Source organism: Mus pahari, chromosome 1 (genome assembly GCF_900095145.1).
Source record: "Mus pahari chromosome 1, PAHARI_EIJ_v1.1, whole genome shotgun sequence".
Taxonomy (NCBI): Eukaryota; Metazoa; Chordata; class Mammalia; order Rodentia; family Muridae; genus Mus; species Mus pahari.
The window spans coordinates 941,096-967,440 of NC_034590.1; the positions used below are offsets into that span (position 1 = coordinate 941,096).

General features: G+C 42.6%; 1 protein-coding gene across 1 annotated transcript; it reads right to left on the reverse strand.

Moving 5' to 3' along the window:
• Positions 1-3,163: 3,163 nt before the first annotated feature.
• LOC110324189 (zinc finger protein 59-like) lies at positions 3,164-22,987 on the reverse strand. Its single transcript, XM_021201534.2, is given in 6 exon segments — positions 3,164-4,635; positions 4,637-6,450; positions 12,978-13,076; positions 18,804-18,930; positions 19,838-19,890; positions 22,894-22,987. Coding segments are annotated over 5 exon segments (2,166 nt in total). The 5' UTR covers positions 19,871-19,890; positions 22,894-22,987; the 3' UTR covers positions 3,164-4,542.
• Between the last annotated feature and the right edge of the window lie 3,358 nt (positions 22,988-26,345).

Genomic DNA, 26,345 nt, shown 5'->3' on the forward strand with positions numbered 1-26,345 from the left:
CCCTCCTCCTTTATACATATTGCAGCTATGCATGATAGTAAGGGCATAGAGACTATCTGTGGGATGGGTGGTGGACTTTCCTTTTCCACATCTGAGAGCCTAGGTCAGATCAATTACTTCTGCTCTCTGGGCCCTAGGCTTAGGTAGGCCCTAATTATTTCAGTTAATGTCACTGGTTTCATCATTAATGAAGCTGTTCCCACCTGAGTAGAGCATGGCATCAAACTCTTTCAGGGGGATGTCATCTCGGGTCAGCCATGGATGAGGCCCTGTACATACTCATATAGGAAAGAGGGGAGCAGGATTGTTATCCATGGGTTTCTCAAATTGCACATGAGGGTGGTTCATGAGTAAAGCCTGGTACACAGGCATCAGGCAGCCAGCATCCTGCGGAAGGAAGGTCATCCTCGGAGGAAGGTCATCCTCGCAGGAAGGTCATCCTCGGAGGAAGGTCATCCTCAGAGGAAGGTCATCCTCAGAGGAAGGTCATCCTCGGAGGAAGGTCATCCTCAGAGGAAGGTCATCCTCGGAGGAAGGTCACAACCAGTTGTGGTGCTGTGAGTATAAGATACTGATCCAAGGTTAACTTCCTCCCCCCCCTCTCTCTCCCTCCCTCCCTCCCTCTCTCCCTCTTTCTCTCTGTCTCTCTGTCTGTCTCTGTCTCTCTCTCTCTCCCTGGCATAGCTCTTGGACAGCTATGTCACAAGGCTTTTCAATGGCCCCAAAGCTTGGGATAAAACCCTTTTGTATTTTGTTCCATAAACAGGTGAAAAGGTTTTGGGGTGTCTGGAATCGCTAAGGCTGGAGCCTAAGTCATTTAAAGCCTCAAATGCCTTTTGTTTAGTCTATCCAGATTACGCACTCAGGGCCTGACTTGCTCCAGTATATAAAAGTGTTGCTATTTCCACAAACTCTGGGATCCTGAGTCAGAAATACATAGATGAACCTGAGAACTCTCAAATATGTCTCTTGGTCTTTGGTGTTGAGATCTCAAGAACTGGCAGCAATCCTACTTTGAGACAGCCTCCCCTCTTCAAGTAGCATGTGGTGTACAAAGTAGGGCTTTTTGAGCTGACATGGAGTACCCCAAGTTCTATAACTGTTGTAGGAGTCCCTCAGTGGCCCTTTTAATCGATGTTAGTTTTAGAGGCTAGGAGGTCTTTATATATTATAAGAGTATGACCCCTGAAAACCTCTGAGGAAGAGCAAGAGGTTAATACTTAGTTGATCTAAGTTTGGAAACACAAGTTTCCAACACTCTCATCAAAGAGGGTTGGAAAAACTGTCAAATCCTTGGGGCAAACTGGTCCACCTAAGTTACCCTCTATAACCTCCTTGGTCCATCCACTCCAAAGCAAAGATGAATTGACTCAGCTCTAACAATGAGAGGCTGGAGAACACATCTTTCAGGTTCAAGGCAGTATACACCTACTTCTCTGGGAGAATTAAATTCATGAGAACATATGGGTTTGAGACCACAGGGTAGAGTCATGACCCTCTTTATTTTTTTTTTCTTTCAGATTCTGGAGTCGATGACCAGAAGTCCCAGGTTTCATCACAGACAGGAGAATTGTAGTGTGTGTCTGTCTTGATAAGCCAGGCAAGACAGACTGCAATTTCCAAACCATCTTCCCAGGGCCACTTGGTATTGTTCATTCTGGTCAGGAGTGGCTTAACTGTTTGGCTAACCTTGGTGTTGAAACAATCCTAGGGGAGTGATGTTTGCCCTCACCTTCAGGATTTTTGGTTGGCAATCTAAGAGATGTAACTTTTGATTGGGAGCACAACTTTCAGCTAAGAGATATTCTTCTGAAGGAGGGCAAGACATCAACATTTTGCTGGTTATCTGTACCCTAACTGAGTCTCATCAGTAGAGAATATTATGGCTTTCAGTTTATTCAAAGGATCTTGTCATTCAGTTTGTTGTTTCCTTTTAGACCATATCCAAGAACTGGGACCTATTTCTACCTTTAAATCCATCTAAGTTTTATGACTTTTTTTCTAATAGATAGTGTTAACTGGGTAGAAAAGGCAACCTTTTAAGCAGCTGTCTTTAATTCATATAAAGAAGTCTTAGAGAAAATTCCCTCCTTGGTCAGTACTGGACAAAAGGGAAAAATCCATTCTATCCTGGCTGCATTCCATCAGTGTTCTCCACAACAAAATCCCCAACAGCTCAGTATGAAAGCAGTTTCTCTACTCTTTTCACGGAATGATGAGTTTTGAGTTTTTCAATTATACAGGTCACTTGATGAAAAGATGACATAAATCAAGAAAAGATAAAATGTTATGTCTACAACACAAGAACTGAGTACAGCATTCGTTATACCATACAACTTAAATCATGGTATTCAAGTTACACCATACAACATTATTATACTATCAATTTAAAGTTGATTTCAATCTTTACTTATATTTAACCAAGATTAAACTGTAACTATCTGTTTGGAACTACATAGACTACTTATACATAACAAACTAGACCTTTTAATAGATATTTTAATAGATATAATATTATAGCTGACACATAAATGTTTCTAGACATGTTGGAACAGGACATACATCCTGCAATGCTTTTTTATCCAAAATATTTCATCTGAATCTAATTGCCCTTGTATAGAAGGATACAATAACACTGTGCACAACCCCTGGGTTAAATCAACACTGAAAACTTAATATAAAACAGAGCAAGGCCAAATCTCTATCTATACAAGATTCTCCTCAGGATATATAATAATTTGAAAAAAAAAAGGAGTTTGGAGGCCAATGACAAATTTCTAAATGTCATAAATTCTGAATCATTTCCTTAAGAATATTTATGGTTCTGTAATACAGATGACATTCCAGCTTGGATGATGTAGTAAGGGTTATAATGTCATGTCTACAACTTTTACTTATTTATTTGATAAGGGGTCTCAATACTGCCACAGTTGGACTTAAAGTCAGTATATAGCTAGACTTGCATCCAACTCTTGATCCTCCTGTCTTAGCTTTACACTTCCTTAGAATTTGAGCATGCATTTCCACTCCAAACTCTAAAACATAATCTTAATGGTACTGCCTGGAATATCTATTTACACAGAAAAACAGGGTCAACCTTGTAAACTGTTTACAATATTCAATCTAGGTGAGGATACAGATGTGTGTTATTGAATATCCAAGTTTTTCATATGGATAAAAATTTTCCAACATTTTTATAAGTGGTTTCAATTTGGCTATTTTTGTTAATGCACTATAGGGAGCCCACAAGAGAAGACCATTCAGACAGTTTACTTCAAAATGAAAAGTCTTTATTGCAGCCCGCTCTGAGTACATCCGTGCATTTGGAACCCAGGAACGGCCCTGGCATTTAGAGGAAAACACACATCCTATTACCATCCTTTTCAGGAGCTACAGGGGGAGCTTTTGGACAAGCAAGTAGTTTAAAATTAGCCAAAAATAAGCATATAGCTGGAGGGAGAGGTTTAAACACACAGGGCACTTAACAGAAGATAGGTTAAATTATCAGAAGCTATTTAAACTCCAGTCTCTAAGTAGAGTTGGACAATTTTCCACAATATTCTCCATCAAGGAAATTCTAGTCAAATTTTAGTCAAACCTAAAATGGTCTTAGCAAGAAAAAGAGATGGAGGAGCCTGGGGACTTGCTTGTCCTATCAAAAATGTATACTTTATCTTCACATGTGGGCAGAAGGGGTTGAATTATAGAGTTTTACACCCTGAAATTTTTATGGGTTTCACCCCTTTAGAAAGTACTTATTCATAAATGACTGATTTTTAAAAATGTCCACACAAATACTTAAGGAATGGGGAACAATTCAAATCCTTTCATGTTCATCCATTAAATGTATCCAGAATTGTTATTTAAAGTGTAACAGTGAGTAAAAGCATGAGACTTTCCCAAACTATCTAAAGTACAATTAACCTTTCATGTCAGTTATACTAATGTTGATAAAAGGAGAAAACTTTAAAAACGCTTTTACAGACCATGGGAACTAACCAAATACTCAGTTCCAATAACTATTATCCCTAAATTGATTATCCTGGATGATTAATGATTGGTGAATAAAATTTATACAACTAACAAGAGGAGAGTAAATCAAGAAAATGATCACTACCCTGGATTTCTGACATGAAAATCTCAACAAAGTATTTACTCTTATCAACCCACTTCCCACATTCTCATTCTAAAGAGCTTCTTGGCATTAACAGTATAGAATACACCAATATTCACCATATCCAGGGCAGATTAAAATTCCCACATTATTTTAAGTCATAGTATTCCCAATATGAGGACCCTGATGTTCAGTAACATTTTCATACAATGGCTTGTCCATCTTCCTTACACGAATAGGACTCCTGGCTATTACAGATTTTCTGATGATGTCTAAACTCACCATTTACAATAAAGAGTTTTCCTGATTCTTCTCATTCACATGGTTTCAAACCTCAATGAACTCTCTGAAGAGTTTGAGCTAATTCTATAAATGTTCCCACATTCCTTGCATTCATAGTGATTGACACCAGCATGGGTTCTTTTATGTTAAAGAAGGCCTAAGCTCAAACTGAAGCTCTTTCCACATTCCTTACAGTGATAGGGTTTCCTACCAGTACGAAGTCTAACATGTCCAAGAAAATTGGTTATGATTATGAAAGGGCTCCCCATATTCATTACATTGAAAGGGAGTCTCACTAGTATGAATTTCCTGATGAATTCTAAGGTCTAGTCCATGAACAAAGTCATTTCCACCTTCCATGCACTGAAAGAGTTTCACATCACTATGAATTCTCTGATGTTTACTGAGTTGGGACTTATATCTGAAGGCTGACCCACACTGCCGACATTCAAATGGTTTCTCTCCAGTATGGATGCTCTGGTGCCGAATGAGGTACGCCAGAACAACGAAGGCCTTTCCACACTCCTGACACTTAAAAGGCTTCTCATCAGAATGAATTTTCCGATGGTGCAATAGGCTTGAGCGGTGAATAAAAGCTTTCCCACATTCTTTACATTCATATGATTTCACACCAGCATGAATGGCCATATGTTGAATGAGAGTGGATTCACGCTTGAAGGACTTCCCGCATACCTTGCATTCAAAGGGTCTCTTATTTGTATGAACAATTTGATGGTTATTAAGTTCACTGGGGAGATGGAAAGCCTTTCCACATTCTTTACAATCATAAGGTCTCTCACTACTGTGAGATTTCTGATGACGAATGAGAAGTGTATTAAGCCTGTAAAATTTCCCACACTCTTTACATTGGAAAGGTTTTTTCCCAGTGTGAATACTCTGGTGATCAGTAAAATTGGACCTTTGACGAAAGCATTTCCCACACTCCTTGCACTGATAGGGTTTCTCGTCAGTATGAATTGTGTGATGCTTACTAAGTTGGTACCTACTTCTGAAGGCTGACCCACAGAGCTTACACTTGAAGGGTTTTTCTTCAGTGTGAGTTTTCTGATGCTCAGAAAGGTATACCTGAAGCTTAAAGACCTTCCCACATATATTGCATTCAAAGAGTTTCGCTTCCATGTGAGTTTTCTGATGCTCAGAAAGATATATCTGAAGCCGAAAAGCCTTCCCACACACATTGCATTCAAAGGGTTTCTCACCAGTATGAATACTCTGGTGCTGAACAAGATGTGTGGCAGTTCTGAATTTCTTGCCACATTCCTTGCACTCAAATGACTTCTCTCCAGTATGAATAGTCTGGTGCCTAGTGAGATGAGTCAGAACAATGAAGGCCTTCCCACATTCATGGCACTGAAAGGGTCTCTCACCAGAATGAATTTTCTGATGTTGCATGAGGCTTTTGTGTCGTTTAAAGGCTTTCCCACACTCGTTACATTCATATGGTTTCACGTCAGCATGAATAAGCCTATGTTCAACAAGGTTAGAGACACGGTTGAAGGACTTCCCACATTCNCTGCATTCAAATGGNTTTNNACCTGNATGAATGNNTTTATGNTANTTNAGCAGGTCAGGAAGATGAAAAGCCTTCCCACATTCATTACACTNGAAAGGTTTCTCACCACTGTGAGANTTCTGATGTCTTGTGAGCTGTTGGGGGAGTCTGAAGGCCTTCCCACACTCCTTACACTCATAGGGCTTCTCTCCAGTGTGAACACTCTGATGCTGAGTGAGAGTTGAACTACAATCGAAGCACTTCCCACACTCTTTACACTCATATGGTTTTTCTATGTTGTGAGCAAGAGTCTGGCAGGTATAAGGAGGCATTCCTTCCTTGTTAGTAACCTTTTGACCAGTATCTCCTCCTTGATAACCCTGTAGTACACTGAATGTACTATAGTTGTGGCCATTACTAAAAGTAGAGCCCTCGAGATCAAGAATTCTACTTAACTGCTTTATGCTCTGTTTGGGACATTTTCCATTACTAGTAGAATTTTCTGGAGATATACTTCCAGCATCATAATCTGTCTCCAAACCTGAAAGAAAAGGAGAAAGCAAGAATAACTTATTTTCCAGTAAAACAAACAAACAAACACACACACACACACACACACACACACACACACATACATTTTCTTGTAACATAAAAGCCATTTAATGCATGGCTAGACTCTAAAGTAATATCTGAGAAGCTGAACAAGAACAGGGAGAGCAGCAGTAAGGAAAGTGTATGTCAGACAATACTCTTTACAGTAGAACAGGTTAGAAATGGGAAGATATGTCCAATCCAAACAAATGGATCTAAGAGCCAAGCTGGTGTAGTCATTTCAATATCTAACAAAATAACTTCAAACTAAAACTACCCAAAAGAGATAGGAAAGGCTGGGCGTGGTGGCACACGCCTTTAATCCCAGCACTCAGGAGGCAGAGGCAGGTGAATTTCTGAGTTTGAGGCCAGCCTGGTCTACAGAGTGAGTTCCAGGACAGCCAGTGCTATACAGAGAAACCCTGTCTCGAAAACCCCCCAAAAAATAAATAAATAAAAAATAAAATAAAATAAAAATTAAAAAAAAAGAGAAATACAAAAGGACATTAAATGCTTATCAAAGGAACAATCCAACAACATTTATGCACCAAACATCTAACATCCAATTTAGTAAAAACAAAAACAGACAAAAAAATTACAGCTTAAATCACATACTTAAATCACATAATCACATATTGCAGCAAGAGACTGCAATACCCAACTCCACCAATAGATAGGTCAATCAGACAAAAATTAAACAGGGAAATGCTGGCACTAACTGATATTATAAACCAAATTGACCATATAGATATTTACACAAAAAACTATACCTTCTTCTTAGCACATCATCAAACTTTTTCCAAAATTGAGCACATACATGGGCACAAAACAAGTCTCAACAAATACAAGAAAATTCAAATAACACCTTGAATGCTATGTAACAACCATGGGTATTAGTAACAACAGAAAAACTGAAAGCTTACAAACGCTTGAAATTGAACCATACTACTCAATGAAAATTGGGTCAAGACAGAGATTAAGAGGGAAATTAAAGACTTCCTAGAATGAATGAAAACGAAGGCACAACAATCTAAACTTAAGGGACACTATGAAGGTATGAAGTTCTAAGAGGCAAATTCATAATGGTATGTACCTACATTTAAGAAAAATTGAGAGATCTCACTCTAATAACACAAGCTCTTGGTTTTGTTTGTTCTTCATATTGTTCTCTGTTTCTAATTGATTTCAGTTCTGAGTGAAGTGCAAGTTTCTGGTTGGGTCATGTGATACAGACTCAGGTAGTGTCTTACTGTGGCAGACTCACATTGTGTTTTGCTGAGGCAAGACCTGTGGGAGGAGAGGTGATGTTTGGAGAGAGTATAAATAGGACTCAACAGACAATGTAGTCACCCTTGAATAGCTAGCCTTGCAATGCTTTGTTGGTACTGCCTCTTCACTTCATTGAGAGAAGCATGACAGTGAACTTTTCCTGGTGTCCCAGCTGGTTCTGGTCACTCACACCGATTTACGGCAATTCAGTGGAGGCCTGGCTGTTTCTGCTGGATCATGTCACTACTGCCAATTCATGTTTGGTATCCTGACCCTACTGAACTGGACTGCTGGTATCCTGATAAACCATCAGAAAGAACTACTACTAGACAGGTCCACATCCCCTTGTCCTATTTACCATCCTTTTTCCCATACCTTTAGTAGGTGGGCTAGAAGGGGGTGTGTCAAAGCATTTGAGAACCCTTATTAAAAGTAGGTTTTGAAAACTAAGCTACACACAAGTTTGATTATTCCCTGCTGTCTACTCCTCTTGGATGTGTTTGCTGGTTTACTGTGCCCTCACTTTCATTAAATTCTAGAAAGCTTTACATCTCTCCCTCTCTTTCTTCCCTTAGCCAGCAATCATTTAGTAGAGAGTTGTTCAGTTTCCATGAATTTATAGGCTTTCTGTTGTTTCTGTTGTTGAATTCCAGCTTTAGTCCATGGTGATCTGATAAGATGCAAGGGGTTATTTCAATCTTGTATCTGTTAAGGCTTGCTTTGAGATCAGTTATATGGTCAATTTTATAGGAGGTTCCCCGAGGTGCTGAGAAAGTATATTCTTCTGTGTTTGAGTGAAATAAATGTTCTATAGATATCTGTTAGGTCTATTTGAATCATAACCTATGTTAGTTTCATTATTTTTCTAATGTTTAGTTTCTGTCTCAAGGACCTGTCCATTGGTGAAAGTGGGGTGTTGAAGTCTCCCACTATGGGAGCTTCAATGTATGATTTAAGCTTTTAGTAATGTTTCTTTTACAAATGTTGATGCCCCTTGCATTTGGAGCACAGATGTTCAGAATTCAGATGTCAGCTTAGTGTATTTTTTCTTTGATGAGTATGAAGTGTCCTTCCCAATCTCTTTTGATTACTTTTGGTTGAAAGTCTATTTTATTAGATATTAGAATGGTTACTCCAGTTTGTTTCTTAGGTTCATTTGCTTGCAAAACTTTCCCCAGTACTTTAAGATACTATCTATCTTTGTTGCTGAGATACGTTTCTGGTGTACAGCAGAACGGTGGACCCTGTTTAAGCATCTGCTCTGTTAGCCTGTGTCTTTTATTGGGGAATTGAGTTCACTGATATTAGTGATCAATGGTTGCTACTTCCTGTTATTTTGATGTTGGTAGTGGTTGTGTGTGTGTCTCTGTGTGTATTTCTCTTCTATTGGCCTTAATGGGATGAAATTATTTGTATTTTCTTGAGTGTAGTTAGCCTCACTGGGTTGGAGTTTTTCTTCTAGTATCCTCTGTAGGGCTGGGTTAGTGTAATTATGTTGTTTAAGTTTGGTTTTGTCATAGAATATCTTGGTTTATCAATCTATAGTGATTGAAAGTTTTGCTGGGTATAGTAGTCTGAGTTGACATTTGTGGTCACTTAGGGTCTGCAAGACATCTGTCCAGACCCTTCTAGCTTTTAGAGTCTCAGTGGAGAAGTCAGGTATAGTTCTGATAGGTCTGCCTTTATTTATTACTTGTCCTTTTCCACTCAAAGCTTTTAATAATCTTTCTTTGTTCTGTATATTTAGTGTTTTCATTATTATGTGGCAGGAGGATTTTATTTCTGGTCCAATCTGTTTTATATTTTTGGTAAGCTTCTTGTACATTTAGAGGCATTTTTTTAAGTTGGTGAAATTTTAATTATGATTTTGTTGAAGATGTTTTCTGGGACTTTCAGCTCTCATTCTGACAACTTAACCAGAACAAAAAGCTCTAGAGCAAAAAGATGAAATTACACTCAAAAGGAATAGCCCATAAAGGATAATTAAACTCAAGGCTGAAATCAATAAAATAGAAACAGAGGAAAAAAGATTAGGAATCAATGAAACAAAGAGTTAACTCATTGAGAAAATTCTTTTTTTTTTTTTCAGGCATATGTGTGTCTTTTTATTCAAGAGGGAGGGCGTTTCAGAGTATTCACCAGACAGGGATTTCTTGGTATGTATACTTCAAGTAAACCGCTAAATCTGAAACACCCAATTTATCCGAGAGAGGGAGATTCATTTTTAGTTCATCTTCAGCCATCTGGTTCTGATCTGGCCTTACCAAATGATTCATGGCAGGAAAATCTGAATGGCACCCACTTTTCCAGGAGCACCTTGGTAAAGATGGCGTTTACCACAGACCAATAGCCAGATCCTAGGCCAAGTGGGAAGAAAGCACTTTATCCCCAGCCAAATGGAGAGAAAAATCTCACATGGCTGGCTCAGTGGGCCCAGGGGCCAGCTGCAAAAGCGACCAACCATAGACCTTCTTCCTTGCATGTCACCCTGCCTGCGATGGTAGTAACCATGGCGACCACCTACCCGCCGCTCCTCTCATTGCCTGCACACCTGTGTGTTTCTCTGCACGACTGTGTGGCCTCAACAGAAATATCTCCCAAAGTCACCAGACCCCTGCCCACACGTGCTGAGGTTCTCGATACGCATTAAACAGTGAGTTATTATCCAGTTGACGACTAAGTAGAATACTGTGGCCTAGAAAGATCTAGAACAAAATTCCTGTGAGTTCAATGATAGAACAGGCACACAGAACCAGGCACTTTTCTGGCAAACTCATTTTTCTCCTCTTTCCTTTCTCTCTCCACTAAGTAAAATTGGTTGGGCACATTTGCCAGGATCTGTGGGGTTTCATAACTTTCAAGCTTGATTGCTTTTTAAAAATAATTAAATAATAATAATAATGTAAATTTCTACCTGCAAAGTAAAAACTGACACATAAACCAAGTCTTCTCTGGCAGCGGAAGCCGCCGTTATTGCTTATGTTGGAGTGTTTAGTTGTGTTTGTTTTTAATGTGTATTCAAAGTCGTTATTGCCATTCTAGCTGGCCCTGTGGTTGGCCAAGGGGAAATGGATGGAGACGGAGCCTGGTCACCTGGTCCCCCACTGGTCAGTCCCTATTCGCTGTTCACAGGTGGCTGGCGACTGGCTGGGGGCCGACTCTGGACTTGGTGTCTGGAGACGAGTCCTAACAGCTGGGGGAGGTGGTGATGGGGCTGAGCAGGTAATTCTTGACAAATTAAATACATTTCTTAATTCTTAGCCAAATTAAATAAAAGGCAGAAAAAAACAAAATAGCAAAATGAAGAGATGAAAAGGGACCATAATTGTGGCTGGTCTTTGCTACTTTGTTCTTTCCCACCCTTTAACCACCACCACCACCACCACCACCACTGCCCTGCCAGTTTTTTCCACTGACACTAGATTGCAGAAAAACAAGCATAGAGGGGAGAGAGGAGTTAGAAAAATCCCTGAATCTAATTTCTTTTCTTTTGTTTCTTCTTTGACAACTGCTAAATGCAAACTGAAAAGACCTCCCTAAAGGACCAATAATCCTGCATCTCGGAGTGCATTGAATTTATGTACCCTCTGAAAGGTCCCAATATTCCAACCATCACACAGTCAAAGAAATTAAATGCAGCTGGCAAAACCAGAGCATGAAGCAAATCATGGTCAGCTGCTGTGGACAGTCTGCCGCAGCTCCACTTCCCTACAACTGGGTTTAAAATGAAAGCACATCCTTATAATTTCTTTGTTTTTTAAGGAAACCAAAGTTAAAAATTCTCAAAAGTTTTCACTATACATAACAATAGATACATAGGAAATCCAGAGGTTCATTTAGGACATGCAATTAAAAACCTAAACTCCACCAAATTGGAAAATGAGTGATGTTTCCAATACATACCACTTAACAAAGTTAATGGAAGACTAGATAAAAAAAAATTTAAGCAGTCTATAACCCCTAGTGAAATAGAGTCAGTAATTAAAAGTCTCCCAAACAACAACAACAACAACAACAACAAAAAGGCAAGGGCCATATGCTTTAGCTCAAAATTCGACCAAACTTTCAAAGAACAGCTCATGCTCAAATCAATGCTCAAAATAGAAACACAAGAAACACCTTCCGATTCTTTTTATGAGGTAGGCCACAGGCACCTTGATACCCACACCACATAAAGATCCAACAAAGAGAACCACAGACCAATTTCTTCAATGAACTTAGATACAAAAATTCTCAGTAAAATACTTGAAAACTGAATTCAAGAACACTTAAAAATATGATCCATCATGATCAAGTAGGCTTCATCTCAGAGTTCCAGGGATGGTTTCACATACATAAATCAATAAATGTAATCCACCATATGAGTTACAGAAAATATAAAACAAGAGCCAGGAAGCATGCCCAATGATTACTACTCGAGGACCTCCGTCAGCTGAGCACTTCCCCTGGGATTAGGCCCCTTAGCCTCTCCTTCTCTCCACAAGGGGTCCTGAGGACATTTTAATTACTCAGGATCCCTGTGACACAGGTTCAGACTGGCTGGGTCCCGCAGTTCTATTCAGGGGTGGCTTACTTAGGGTCACTTTCTTGGGATCACTTCTTCTCTGCCTTTGACAAACCAGAGTCACATGGCCTCAGTTCCAGTGGGAATCAGAAGCAGCGCCTCAAGTTATTTAATTAACAAAAATCTCTCACAGGTGTACCAAGCTGTTGGGGTTCAGTTAACTCCAGATGTGGACAAGTTGACAATTAAGAGGAGTCATCACAGCTCCCTGCCAAGCTAGGTAGAAGGCTGTGTGGTGTGTGGGCACTCAGATGCTCCTGTCTGTTCTTTGTGAGTCAAGGTCTCTCATTTGCCTGGAGCTGCACAGGTAAGACCAAGGGATCTGCCTTTGCCACCTTCTCTGTGCTTCAGTTAAAAGCACAGGTTCCACCATCACACTGTGACTACAGCGACCATGAAGGCACAGAATTCAAACATTTGGTGCCCCTCCCTGCGTTACAGCTTTCACTGGTGCTGAAACTGTCTTGGCTTTGGTTCAGTGGTCAAGAACTCTGAGAGCTCTGCCAGAGGCCCTGGGTTAGAGACCCAGCAGCCCCTATCACTCCAGCCCCAGGGAGCTGACCCCCTCTAGGGCCTCTTAGGATACCTGCACACGTGTGTGCACACACACACAACCAATAATGAAATACCTCACTCTTACTCACCTGGGCTCAGCCTGTCTGTTTCTTCCTTCACAGCCATCCAGGGCTCTTTCTCCTGCTCTAGTAAGACGATCAGAGCTGGCTTGGAAATGCAACTTCCCACTTAAATGAAAGAGAGAAAGAAATGAATCAAAATATTGACATTTATTTATTTGTTTATTTATGTATGTATTTATTTATTTTCTTTGGGGGGGGGGACTTGGTTTCTCTAATAATCCAGGAATGGTCTGGAATGTGGTACTTGAACTTTTACTGGACCTGCCTGCCTCTGTCTCCCAAATGTTGGAATTAAAGGTGTGTGCCACTATGCCCTGCCTGTGCAGATCTTAAAAGTGCAGACTTATTTACTATAAAGATATATATATATCTTTATAGTAAATATATATATATACCTTTGCCACTGGATCTGGCAAACTTCCTTCAAAGCTTGGCACAGTGGTTCATACCTACTAGCCCAGCAGCTGAGGGAATGAGTCAGGCAAGGGGTGGCAAGGCAAGACTTTGTCTCATAAAAACAGATAAATATCCTAAAAGCCAATATAATGCTGAGGAAAGACTATAGAGGAGAAAAAAAGTAACCTAGGCAAGAAACCAGCTGCTTCTGAAAGGTGTTTTAATCCCTTTAATAGCAGAAAGGGGCTTGTCATTGAGTGACAAGAATGAGTGAGAACATGACCCCTTAGCTATTGTCTTAGCTAGGGTTTCCCTTGCTGTGAAGAGATGCCAGGACCAAGGCAACTCTTGTAACAGACAACATTGAATTGGGACTGGCTTACAGGTTTAGAGGTTCCATCCAGTATCATCATATCAGGGAGCACTGCAGCATCCAGAGAAGCCATGGCGCTGGAGGCACTAAGAGTTCTACTTTTTTTTTTCTTTATATGAGGACACTGTAGCTGTCTTCACACCAGAAGAAGGCATCGTATCTCATTACAGATGGTTGTGAGCCACCATATGATTGCTGGGAATCAAACTCAGAGCCTCTAGAAGAGCAGTCTCTTAACTGCTGAGCCATCTCTCAAGTCCAGATCTATGTCTCGACCCAAAGGCAGCCAGGAGAAGACTGGCTCCCACGTGGCTAGGAGGAGGGTCTCAAAGCCCATCCCAACAGTGACACACTTCCTCCCATAAGGCCACACCTTCTAAGAGTACCACTCCCTATGTGCCAAGCATAGTCAAAACCCCACATTCCACTCCCTGGCCCCTGTAGGCTTGTTCAAACACATGGGTCTATGGGGCCACACCTAAACATAGCAGAATGCAAAACACATTTAGTCCAACTTCAAAAGTCCCCATAGTCTATAGCAGCCTCAACAATGTTAAGAATCCAAAGTTCAAAGTCTTTTCTAAGACTCATTCAAACACTTAAAATGTAATCCTCTATAAAGTCAAAAACAAAAAGCAGATCACATACCTTAAACATCACAGGATATATCATTCCAAAGCATCATAGTGAGGAAATACTGAACCAAACAAGATGAAAAACCAGCTGGGCTAACTCCAAACTGCATCTCCATAGCTGATGTCAAAGCACTCTGCAGATCTCCAACTTCTGTTTTTGCTTTGTTTTTTGTTTTTGGTTTTTCCGAGACAGGGTTTCTCTGTGTAGCCCTGGCTGTCCTGGAACTCACTCTGTAGACCAGGCTGGCCTCGAACTCAGAAATCCGCCTGCCTCTCTGCCTCCCGAGTGCTGGGATTAAAGGCGTGCGCCACCACCGCCCAGATCTCCAACTTCTTTTCATCTTTGTTGACTGCAACAAACTGGGACTGATTCCACTCCCTGTTAGCAGCTTTCTCAGCAGATATCCCACAGCTCTAGCATCTTGAACATCTTGGGGTCTCCAAGGCACACATGTATGGGATCCACACATTATCGTCTGGGTTCCTCCAAAGGGCTCGTGCTACTTCTCCAACTCTGTCCTCTGTATCACTCCAGGGACTGGTTGACTCAACTCCACTGCTGCTGCTGTTCCTGCTGGTCATCCCACGGTACTGGCATCTCCAATATACTGGGGTCTTCTTCTGCAACTAGGCTTCACCAATATCCTCTCATAGGCTCCAGACTGGAGCCTCTTACAGTGTCAAGCCTCAGCTGCTTTCCATGATCCCTTTATGCCTTTAAAATCAGTACCACCTGGGTGACTCATACATTACCAAGTCCTGCTGCAGCACGAGATACAACCTTGGCTATTTCTGAAACAGCTTCTTTGTGCTCTCAGAAAACACTTCCCAGAAGACTTCACCTCATTGATGCTGGTCACTTCTTAATCACCACTAATTTCTTAGCTACAACTAACCAGCATCAATTATCCCAGTAGTTCCTTATATTTTTTATTCTTTTTTTTTAATATTTATTTATGAGTACACTGTAGCTGTCTTCAGACACATCAGAAGAGGGCATCAGATCCCATCACAGATGGTTGTGAGCTACCATGTAGTTACTAGGAATTGAACTCAGGACCTCTGGAAGAGGTCTTAACCATTGAGCCATCTCTCCAACCCATATTTTTTACTCTTAAAAAAATATGAGCCACATGGCTGAAGCTGCTTGCTGGAGCTGGATCATGGCCCCCTTCTTCTATTACATCATCACCAGCTTTCTGCTTTCCAACTCCTTCACTGCCTAAGCTTGGCTGTCCTGGAACTTGCTCTGTAGATTGACCTTGAACTCAAGAGATCACATGGCTCTGTCTCCTGAATGCTGGGATCTAAGGCATGTATTACCACGACTCAACTCAGGCTTTTCTTCACCTAGAACTCGCTCTGTCCCAAGCTGGCCTTGGGTTCAGAGATCTGCTTGCCTCTGTCTCCTGGGATAAAAGGTGTATTCCACCATGCCTGGGTCAAAGTTTCTCATGGCCACTATGCCTCAAGATCTTCTGTCTTCCAGCTTCAAGGTCTGGATCACAGGTATGCCCTCCTTTTAATGGTGTAATTCATTTGACATTAAAAGTCCAAATAAAAACAATTAACATGGTATAACTATTCTTTGTTCAACTGCAAACATATAAACAATAAGCTTAGCTGGGTGGGATCTTGCTTACCCTGAGGTCAGCACTCCCTTAATTCCATTTAATATTCTCTCTCTCTCTCTCTCTCTCTCTCTCTCTCTCTCTCTCTCTCTCTCTCTCTTTTCTGGTTTTTCCAGACAGGGTTTCTCTGTGTAGCCCTGGCTGTCCTGGAACTCACTCTGTAGACCAGGCTAGCCTCGAACTCATAAATCCACCTGCCTCTGCCTCCCAAGTGCTGGGATCAAAGGTGTGTGCCACCACTGCCCAGCAATATTCTTTTTTTTTTTAAAAAAAAAAAAAAAGCAAATGATAAAGATTTATTAGCTTCTTTCCATTAAATATTCTTGATCATGGGATTAAGCTCCATTCCACTTCCTGGTGCTTCTTTACTCCTTGAACCATATATTTTATATTTTTCCTTTCTCAGCTTGATCCTTTACATTAAAACACTCTTCATAAGAGTGAGCTGTAGTAACCACACAACAGAATTTACACCAGGCTGTTTTGAGACTTCCTTTGTCAAAGCAATTAATCTAAATCTCTTCAGCTTAGCCTCAGGCCAATTCTTCGGACAATGACAAAAAGCTGCCACATTCTTTACCAAAATATCACAAAAACAGTCTCTAGGCCATATGCTAATATTCTTCTCTACTGAGACCTCTTGGACCAAGTCTGCACAGTTCAAATCACCCACAGCACCAATGTCTTCCATACTCCTACTAGGATGGTCCATTAAGCCCCACTTGAAGCATTCCACTGCTTCCCAAATCCAAAGTCCCAAAACCCACATTTCTCCAAACAAAAACATGACCAGGTCTATCACAGCAATACCCCAGTCCCTGGTACCCACATCTGTCTTCGTCTGTATTTTTTTTTTTTTTTTTTTTTTTTTTTTTTTTTTTTTCAAGACAGGGTTCCTCTGTATAGCTCTGGCTGTCCTGGAACTCACTTTGTAGACCAGGCTGGCCTCGAATTCAGAAATCTGCCTGCCTCTGCCTCCCCAGCACATCTGTCTTCTTAGTTAAGGTTTCCATTGCTATGAAGAGACACCATGACCAAGGCAACTCTTCTAACATTTAAATGGGGCTGGCTTACAGGTTCAAAGGTTCAGTCCATTTTCATCATGGCAGTAAGCATGGCAGGATCCAGGTAGGCATGGCTCTGGAAGAGCTGAGAGTTCTGTATCTTGATCCGAAGGCAGACAGGAAAAGACTGGCTCACATGTGGCTAGGAAGAGGGTCTCCATGCCCCCCAGTGACATAATTCCCCCAATAAGGCCACATCTCCTTACAGTATAACTCACTATGGACCAAGCATATTCAACCCATCACAGATATGCTGTCTAGTGTAAACCTCTTCTCTGCACCTCACTAATGATAGTACTTATTTAGGTAACAGCCATAATGTTCTATGCTTAATTTTCCCAATAACTGGCCATGGTGGCACACACACATAGTCACACTCCTGAAGAGTGTAGGCAAGGAGATGTGAAGTTCAAGGCTGGATTTAGTTTCATAGCTAGTTCATAGTCCATAGGCACTATATAAGATGTGCCTTGAAAAAAGATTTAGTAATAATAATAATAATAATAATAATAGTGGAAAATAACATAGATTGAGTTAATGCTATTAATTGGATAGGGATTTACTAAGATTAAACACTATATTCAAATGCCTTGAAGACTGACTTATACTAAAACAAAATGATTATTTTTTAACTTTTATTTATTGATTGATCGATTGATTTAGTAATGCCAGGGATGGAACCAGGGTCTTAAGCATGCTGGGAAAGTGTTAACATGACTGAGTTACTTCCTCAGCAATGAAAATTGCTATCATTATCACTTATGCTGTCTTCCTTCACATTCACACCTCATCCTTACAGATTTGCTCAATGAGAGACACAAACCTTCATACCCCAAAAATCCACTACAAAGCAGGTGAAGGAGGTGGTCACTGAAGGGAACAGAGTGTGTCCACTTCTGCTTTGAGTCAACTCTACTGATTCATTACTAAGCAAACCATAAGGGCTCTTGTATTTAGTTGTGCATGTACAGAGTATGTATGTGTCCGTGAGGGTGTGTGTAGGCACGCATGCATGCATGTGTACTGCAGAGAAGAGTGTGTCAGGTGTCTCTTCGTTGATTTCTCTCCACTTTAGTATTTGAGGCAGGGTCTCTCACTGAACTAGAGCTGAGAGGACCAACAAGGGGTGAGCAAGCAGTCGCTTCATGAAGCTCCTATTTTCAAACCAATAAATCACACATTCTTCTTATGGTAAAAAGAAGGAACTCAGCTCCCTCTTTTAGAATTTTTTTGATAAAAATTTTACTTTATGTGTATGTGAGGATATTTCTGGATGTATAACTGAACACCACAAATAGGCATAGAGAAAGCCAGAAGAGGACATCATATCTCCTGGAGCTGGAAGTACACATGGTTGTGAGCCACCTTGTGGTGCTGGAAATGAACCTGGATTCTCCCCCAAGAACAGCTGGTTATCTTAACCACCAAGCTGTTTCTCTAGCCCCTGATTCTATTTATGGATTCATCTGCTTATTTATTTTATTTGTGTGCTTATGTAGTTTTGTTGTTGTTGTTGTTGTTTGAAACAAGGCCTCACCCTGTAGACTAGGCTAGCCTGGAACTCAGGATGGATCTGACAGTGATGCCTCAGCCTTCTCAGAGAAGCAATGACAGGAAGCGGCCTCCATCCCAGATTCAGCTACCACTGGAAAGATGGCACTGTCCTTTAATTCAGAGTGAGGAAAGCCCACAGTGTAGAGGACGCATCCCCCATCCATGGGGCACAGGCTTACCCACTGCGACCAGGTTGCTGTAGGTCTCCAACATCATGTCCCTGTATAAGACCTTCTGAGTAGCATCCAGGCAGGCCCACTCCTCCTGAGAGAAGTCAACAGTCACATCCCTAAATGTCACTGACCCCTGAAAGGGCAAACACAAGTAGAGTGAAATTGGGGAAGCTTTCAAGATGAGAAACCAGAAGGGAAAGGACTCAAGTGTGGGAAGGGGGCCATAAGGAAATGCTCAAGGCACCTGACTGCACGAGCCCCCCATAAACGACGACTGTGCCCACCTACATAGCNGATAACTGTGCCTCTCCACTCCACCCACATCCCTCAGGTTATACCCACAGAAGGGAAATGGCACCAGGGGTCAGGGTGAAACATGCAAGGAATCATGAGAATGATTTTACATACTATGTAAGAGTCCATAAACTTACTATATAAGAGTCCACATTATGTGCATATTATGTTTAATCTTTTGTTCCATTAAAAAAAAAAATCAAAAAGCTTTCCAGGTGACAANGTGTCTCAGGCCTTCCCTGCCTCTGGAGACTGCAGTCACCTCCCTATCACAGCCTAGATGACCTTTCCCTCTGACTCCTGAACTCTCCCTAAAGCCTCCTCAGGGAGGTCACCTTGTCACAGCCATGCACAGGGGACACTCACTCACACACACTGTGCCATCAGCCTGACTACACCTCAGGTGTCAGTCAGCTTTCCCAGGCAGTCCCATGAGACCATCCCCTCAAAGCTCTGAAGCCCCAAGGCCCCTGTTTCCCTGTGGGACTGACACCTCCACTGCAGGNACAGTCCTCCCTGAGCACAGACCAAGCAGAGAGCACATGTGGAGGACCGCNTTCAAAGACAACCCCAGTACCAGCTGNGAAGAGGCACAGACAGGAAGTGCTCAGACCTGCCAGCCCTCACTGGAAAGGGGCAGACTGGGCTGGGGGATTCTGGATCCTTGGGAAGCTCCAAGAGGGAAAGCGGGCAGGAGTCACCTAACCTGAAAGTCGCCCCATGTCAGAGAGAGAAAAACAACTTACACAGACCATGTCCTGACAATTAGAGCTGGCCATTCTTCCTCAGACTTCCTTTCCTGGGGGACAAAAAGAAAGCCTTTCATTGGATTGTGACTTGATGTTCCCAGGCTGACTTCTGTCACTGTGATTTCATCGGCTACATTTATTTCTCAAGCCTCCCCACTCACTCTCTCCCCTCCCACCACTCACAGCCTCCCACACACAAATTGGAAGCACACAGGGGTCTACACAAAGCCGATCCCCTCCTAACCCAGACAACACTGCAAAGGGGGCAGTGTGGGAGTGCAGGGCACAAGCATGTCTGCCTTGAACTTCCTCCAGAAGATGCCAGCAGAAGGGATCCCATCTTCCACCCTGAGATCCAGCTAGCCCTGCNCCTGGGCNGCTCCTCCTACTGTGAGCAGATCTTCCTTCTGAAACCCCACCTATCAAGGCTCACAGGGGCTTACAGCACCCAAGTGGCACCTCCTTGGTAAACTCAGGGCTGAAGCACAGCAAGGCTGGAGGGGCTGCAGCTGCAATGCTCAGGCAGGGTCCAGCATTCTGTCCCCACTTTTAGTAAATGGGACTGTGCACCATGGACCACTTTCCTGAGAACCTTCCCTCATCTATGATAACACTTATGTTGNNTCAATTAAGCCATGATCCTTTATGAAGATAATTAGCTGTAAAACATCCTGTCANNGGAGGTGAGTTTATGTTTCCCTCTTTCCATATTATGGGAGATTTTGAACAAAATATTACTAAATTTGGTCTAGGTGTCATAGAACTGAGTTTCTCAACCTCAGCCCAGCTGACCCAACTGTTCTGCCTCTGTGCTACACTCAGCAGCACTGACCCTCTGCTCACAAGCTCTGAGCAGCACACACAACACTCACATCTCCCTAAGATGTTGCACCAGGGAGCAGCCATCACCAAATGGGGATCCAGTGCTCCAGCCAACAGGTCTAACTAAGCCTTGCTTCAATCCACTTTAGGATTGTTTGTTTAGTTGTTCTTTGAGATAGAATCTCGTGTACCCCAGGCTGGCCCTGGACTTCTAAAGCTCCTTCCTCCATCCCCCGTGTTGAGATTACAGCCATGCACCAGCATGGGCACCTTCTTTCCTTATCCCTCCTTCCCTCTGCGTACACCAGGCTAGCCAACCTGCCAGGGATTCTCTTGTCTCCACCCCTGTCTTACCATAGGAGGGCTGGGACTGCAGACATGCACTGCTGCATCTGGCACTGCACAGTTCCATGCTTGCATGCACTGCACCCACTGAGCATCTCCACCACACACATTTATGCATTCTATGATTATTTATAATATTTATACATCTTTACACACTTCCAAGAGACATTTGCACTCCCACCTCTCTTCCAGCACCATTTCCAAGGCAGTGATACGCGACCCCACCAACAGACAAATGGACAAAGCACACAGAGGATGGGGCTCACACCCATTTACTACAATATGGATACACATGGAGAATGACACGTGCAATACACTAAAGAGAAAGGCAAGCGCGGGGGCTGGGGATGGCTCAGGAGCTGAGAGCCGCTAAGGCTTTTCCAGAGGACAGAGTTCAGCCTCCTGACAGCTACAGTGCCTGGAACTCAAGCTGCAGGGGATCCTAGCGCCCTGGTTTCCGGGGGGAACCTGTGGTCATGGACACACAACCCGACATACATAACTTTGAAGACAAAGACTTCGTCTTTAAACAAAAAGACAGAGACCATGGTCTCGGTCACGTGGAGCCCGAAGCTGTTCTCTCCTACGAACAGTAAGATGCTGGTTACCGGGGTTTGAGTGGCGGAGGCTGGATGTGCAGCGTCAGGGTCAAGAGTGGGAGACGCAGATCCATAAGGGAGAGAGATCGGAGGATGATGATCAAGGGCTACAGAATTTCGGCTACACAACAGAAGCTCAGAGATGTGTCATGAAACATGGACTGTGATTAATAGTCTGTAAAGTCTAAGGAGTACACAGTAAGTGTGCTCACTACAAAAATGTTACAGAGATTTAGTCATTCCAGGGTACATAAAGACTCCAAATTATCACACTGAACACAATAAAATTTTTAAAATTCTGTTCTACATTAATACCTTCATTTCGTTTCCTTCTTGTTTTGAGACAGGTTCTCATTTTGTAGCACACCCCTCCTGGAACATGCTATGTGGATCAAACTGATCCTTAGTTTACAGTGATCCCCTGCTTCTGCCTCCCAAATGCTGAGATTAAGATGTACACTATACAGCCTAGATCTTATGAGTCATTTTCTTAAATATCCAACCAGTGTTTGCATTATTTCTAACACTCCCTGGTCCTGCAAAACACTGAAGACAATGAACCCAAGATGACCACTGTCTATAATGTGGGGAAAGGAAGTGATTTTAGGGAGAAAATGTCAAGGGTAATTGAAATGGTCATGTAAACACCAGGAAAGGGAAGGGACAGCGTAAGGGCCACTGCGGTGGAGGAATGAATGTGCACGTTCCTCCTTCATTTACTGACAATTCTGTATTATAAAATTGAAAACTCATTTCTCAAACAGAAGAGAAGAGTAAACTCATTCTTGAATCTAAGATGGGCAGCAATAATGTTCCCATCCTTCTCAAGCCCTTCTTTTGAATGATGGCCTTCGCAGGAGCCTGAGCAAGTCTGCGATCCCAGATCATGCTCTGGCAGCACCCTCAGCGAGCACTTTCCTTCAGCTCCCTCAACACTCACATAGCTAGGGCTCTGAGAAAGTCGTGGAATTCAACAAGTGACTGCCCTCCTAGGTCACCCTCAGTGGCACTTTCAGCCTCAAATGCTCCTCCCAAGCTCAGGTCTGTACCTCGGGGAAAGCATCACTTCAGACTCCACCCCTGACCTCTCCTTACTGAAACTTGGTCCTCTGCTTAGGTCCCTGTGGTCGAGTAGGAGCAGAAAGCGACAAGCACAGAGCCCCAGACAATGCAGAGAGCTCAAGGTGTGGACACACACACTCACACATACACAATCACATCAACATAAGGCCACCCTCCCCTGCCGTCCGCACACGCCCACTCCCAGCCCGCTGGCTCCGGCCTTACTCTGTGGAGACCAAAGCCACCCTGAAATTTCTTCTTCCGACCAGAAAGATCGGACCTTCCGCATTAGCAGCACCAGAACTCCAAAAGCCTACGCGCTAGTTTCGGCGCTGTGGCCCTAAAAAATACAGTTGTCACCAGCAAAGCCCCCCACCCCCACCCCGTGAAGCCCGGCTCTTCAGGGGATGCCAGCTCTGCGAGCGGCGCCCAGTGGCTTGTGGGAGTTCCCACGGGGGTGCGCGCTTAAAGGGGAGGCGCCCTCCTTTGAGCAAAAGGTACTTCCGGTTCTGCGGTTCTGCGCGGAACTGATTTTCTCGCCCTTGAAAAGGCAGAGATGCTCTAGATAGAAAATGCGACTGAGGACCACATTGCTATGCAACAACTGAACTGTGTCCGTTAGACAGGCTAGACGATCCTCATAATAAAACTAATCGCATTAAAAGTACTGTAATTGGTCTAAACGCTAAAGTATAGGTTTGTCACATTAGATTTGAAAAGAAGTCAGACCCAGCTGTGTGTTAACTTCAGAAAATATGTTAAAAAATACTCTAGCAGATTCAAAGTGACTATCTTCACATAATCAAAAGAAAACTCGGGTCGATCATAAAATGGAGGTAGATTAATGAAGAGGGCAAGTCATCAAGTAACAGTAAACATGGCTGGGCGTGGTAGCACATGCCTTCTATCCCAGCAACGGGGGAGGCACAGCCAGCTGCATGTCTGTGAAAAGAGACCACCGAGGACTACCCAGTGAAACCCTGTCTGAAAACTAAAAGACACTCAGATTATGGTGGAACATGCCTTTAATCACCGCCCGAAGGGTGGCAGAGGAGGCCTCTCAGAAAACCAAAATAATTAAACAAACAAAAATAAACTCACAGTACACTCCTATGTCTCAAAAAAATTAATAAACTAAAATTCAGAGTATACTCCTAATGTCTCAAAAAACTAAATAAAAAATAAAATAAAATAAACTCAGAGTATAAATGGTGCACCTTTTGAAATGAAAAGGGGGAGAACCTGCTAGATCAATAAGGAACCCACCACCACAGACAAATGTTTTCAATCTCAGGAACTTATAAAGCAAACCCAGAAAAGCAACTGAGCATATCTGATTTGGACAGCATGTCAACTATGAATGAAATCAGAATTAAAACAGAGACAGTTTAACTTTAGTAAAATCAGGGGCGTGAAAGGGAGGGCACTCTTATACACACACCTATGGCAGAAATGCTCATTACCTTGAGATAGTTCTGCTTAAAGCTTCCTTTCTTATGATTTTTTTGAAAAAGTAACACTTTATCTATTTCCTACTACACGTTTTTGTTACTCTTTTGTCTTTACTATTATTATATGTTATTGATGAGTGTGTGTGTACTTCTTTTATAGCTCTCCATAAAATTTATTTTTTTCTATTACTTTTATTTTTTCTTACAACCCTGTCATTACCCATGTCCTGGTTCACCCTGCCACAGTTCCTCACCCCATTCCTCTTCCCCCCTGTCTCCACGAGGATGTCCCCACCCTCCCATCCTGCCCCACCCCATTCCACCCCACAGGCTTCTCTACTCCCTGAGGCCTCAAGTCTCTTAAGGGTTAGTTAGTCTTCTCTAGCTGAAGCCAGATCAGGCAATCCTCTGCTGTGTGTGTCAGGGAGCTCCTATCAGCTAGTGTGTGCCTGGTTGGTGGCTCCGTGTCTGAGAGACCTCAAGGGTCCCAGTTAGTTGAAACTGCTGGTCTTTTGATGAGGTCACCCTCCTCCACAACTTCTTCCAGCCTTTCCCTAATTCAGCCACAGGGGCCTCCAACTTCAGTCCATTGGTTGGGTGTAAGTGTCTGTTTCTGACTCTTTCGGCTGCTTGTTGGGTCTCTCGGAGGGCAGCCACGCAAGGCTCCTGTCTGTAAGCACACCATGGCCTCAGTAATGTTGTCAGACCTTAGAGCCTCCCCTTGAGACAGATTCTAATTTGGTCAGGTCACTGGACTTCCTTTCCCTCGGTCTCTTCTCCATTTTTGTCCCCGCAGTTCTTCTAGACAGGAACAATTCTGGGTCAAAGTTTTTGACTGTGGGATGGTAACCCCTCCCTCACTTGATGCCCTGTCTTTCTACTGGAGGTGAACTCACAAGTTCCCTTTCCCCACTGTTGGCCTCCCATTCTTGTGCATTTCATCTAAGATTCCTCCCTTTGAGTACAGAGAGTCTCTCACCACCCAGGTCTCTGGTGCATTCTAGAGGGTCCCCTCACCTCCTCCGCCCCGAGGTTGCCTATTTCCATTCGTTTTGCTGGCCCTCAGGGCTTCTCTCCTGTCTCCCCCTCCCCTCCTCTTATCTGGTCATGTTCTCCTTCCCCTTTACCCCTCCCCTTTCCCACCCAGGTCCCTCCCCCTGCCTCCTGTGATTGCTTTGTTCTCCTTCCCATGTGGGATTGAAGAATCCTCACTTGGACCCTTCTGCATGCTAACCTTCTTGAGTTCTGTGGATTGTATCCTAGGTAGTCTGTACCTTTTTTTTTTTTTTTTTTTTTTTTTTTTTGGCTGATAACCACGTATTAGAGAGTACATACCATGCATGTCCTTCTTTTGTGTCTGAGTTACCTCACTTAGGATATTTTTTTCTTTTCTTTTTTTCTTTTTTGGTTTTTCAAGACAGGGTTTCTCTGTATAGCCTTGGCTGTCCTGGAACTCACTTTGTAGACCAGGCTGGCCTCGAACTCAGAAATCCACCTGCGTCTGCCTCCCTAGTGATGGGATTAAAGGCGTGTGCTACCATGCCTGGCTAGGATATTTTCTAGTTCCATCTATTTGCCTGCAAAACTCATGATGTCTTCATTCTTAATAGCTGAATACTATCCCATGTGTAAATGACCCACATTTTCTGTATCCATTTTTCCATTGGGGAATATCTGGGTTGTTTCTAGCTTCTGGTTTTCACAGATAAGGCCTCTATGAACACAATGGAGCACTTGCTTTTGTGGTATGGTGGGGCATCTTTTGGGTATATGCCAAGAGTGGTATAGCTGGGTCTTCAGGTTAATCTATTTCCAAATTTCTGAGGAGCCTTGAGATTGATTTCCAGAGTAGTTGTACAAGTTTGCAATCCCACCAATGTTCAATGGCTCAGGCTCTAAGATTAAGAATTGATATATGGGACCTCATAAAACTGGAAAGCTTCTATAAGGCAATGAACATAGTCAACAAGACAAATCAGCAACCTATAGAGTGGGAAGATATCTTCACTAACCCACATTCTATAGAGGGTTAATATCCAAAATATATAAAGAACTCAAGAAGCTAAGCTCCAAAAAATCAACAACCCAACCAAAAAATGAGGTATAGAGCTAAACAGAGAATTCACAACAGCCTAACTTTAAAGGTTCTTTAACCCCTGCTATATCTTCATCTCCAGGCAAAAAGGGTAACTGCAAAGATGCATTAGAAATAAAAAGGTGAGGAAA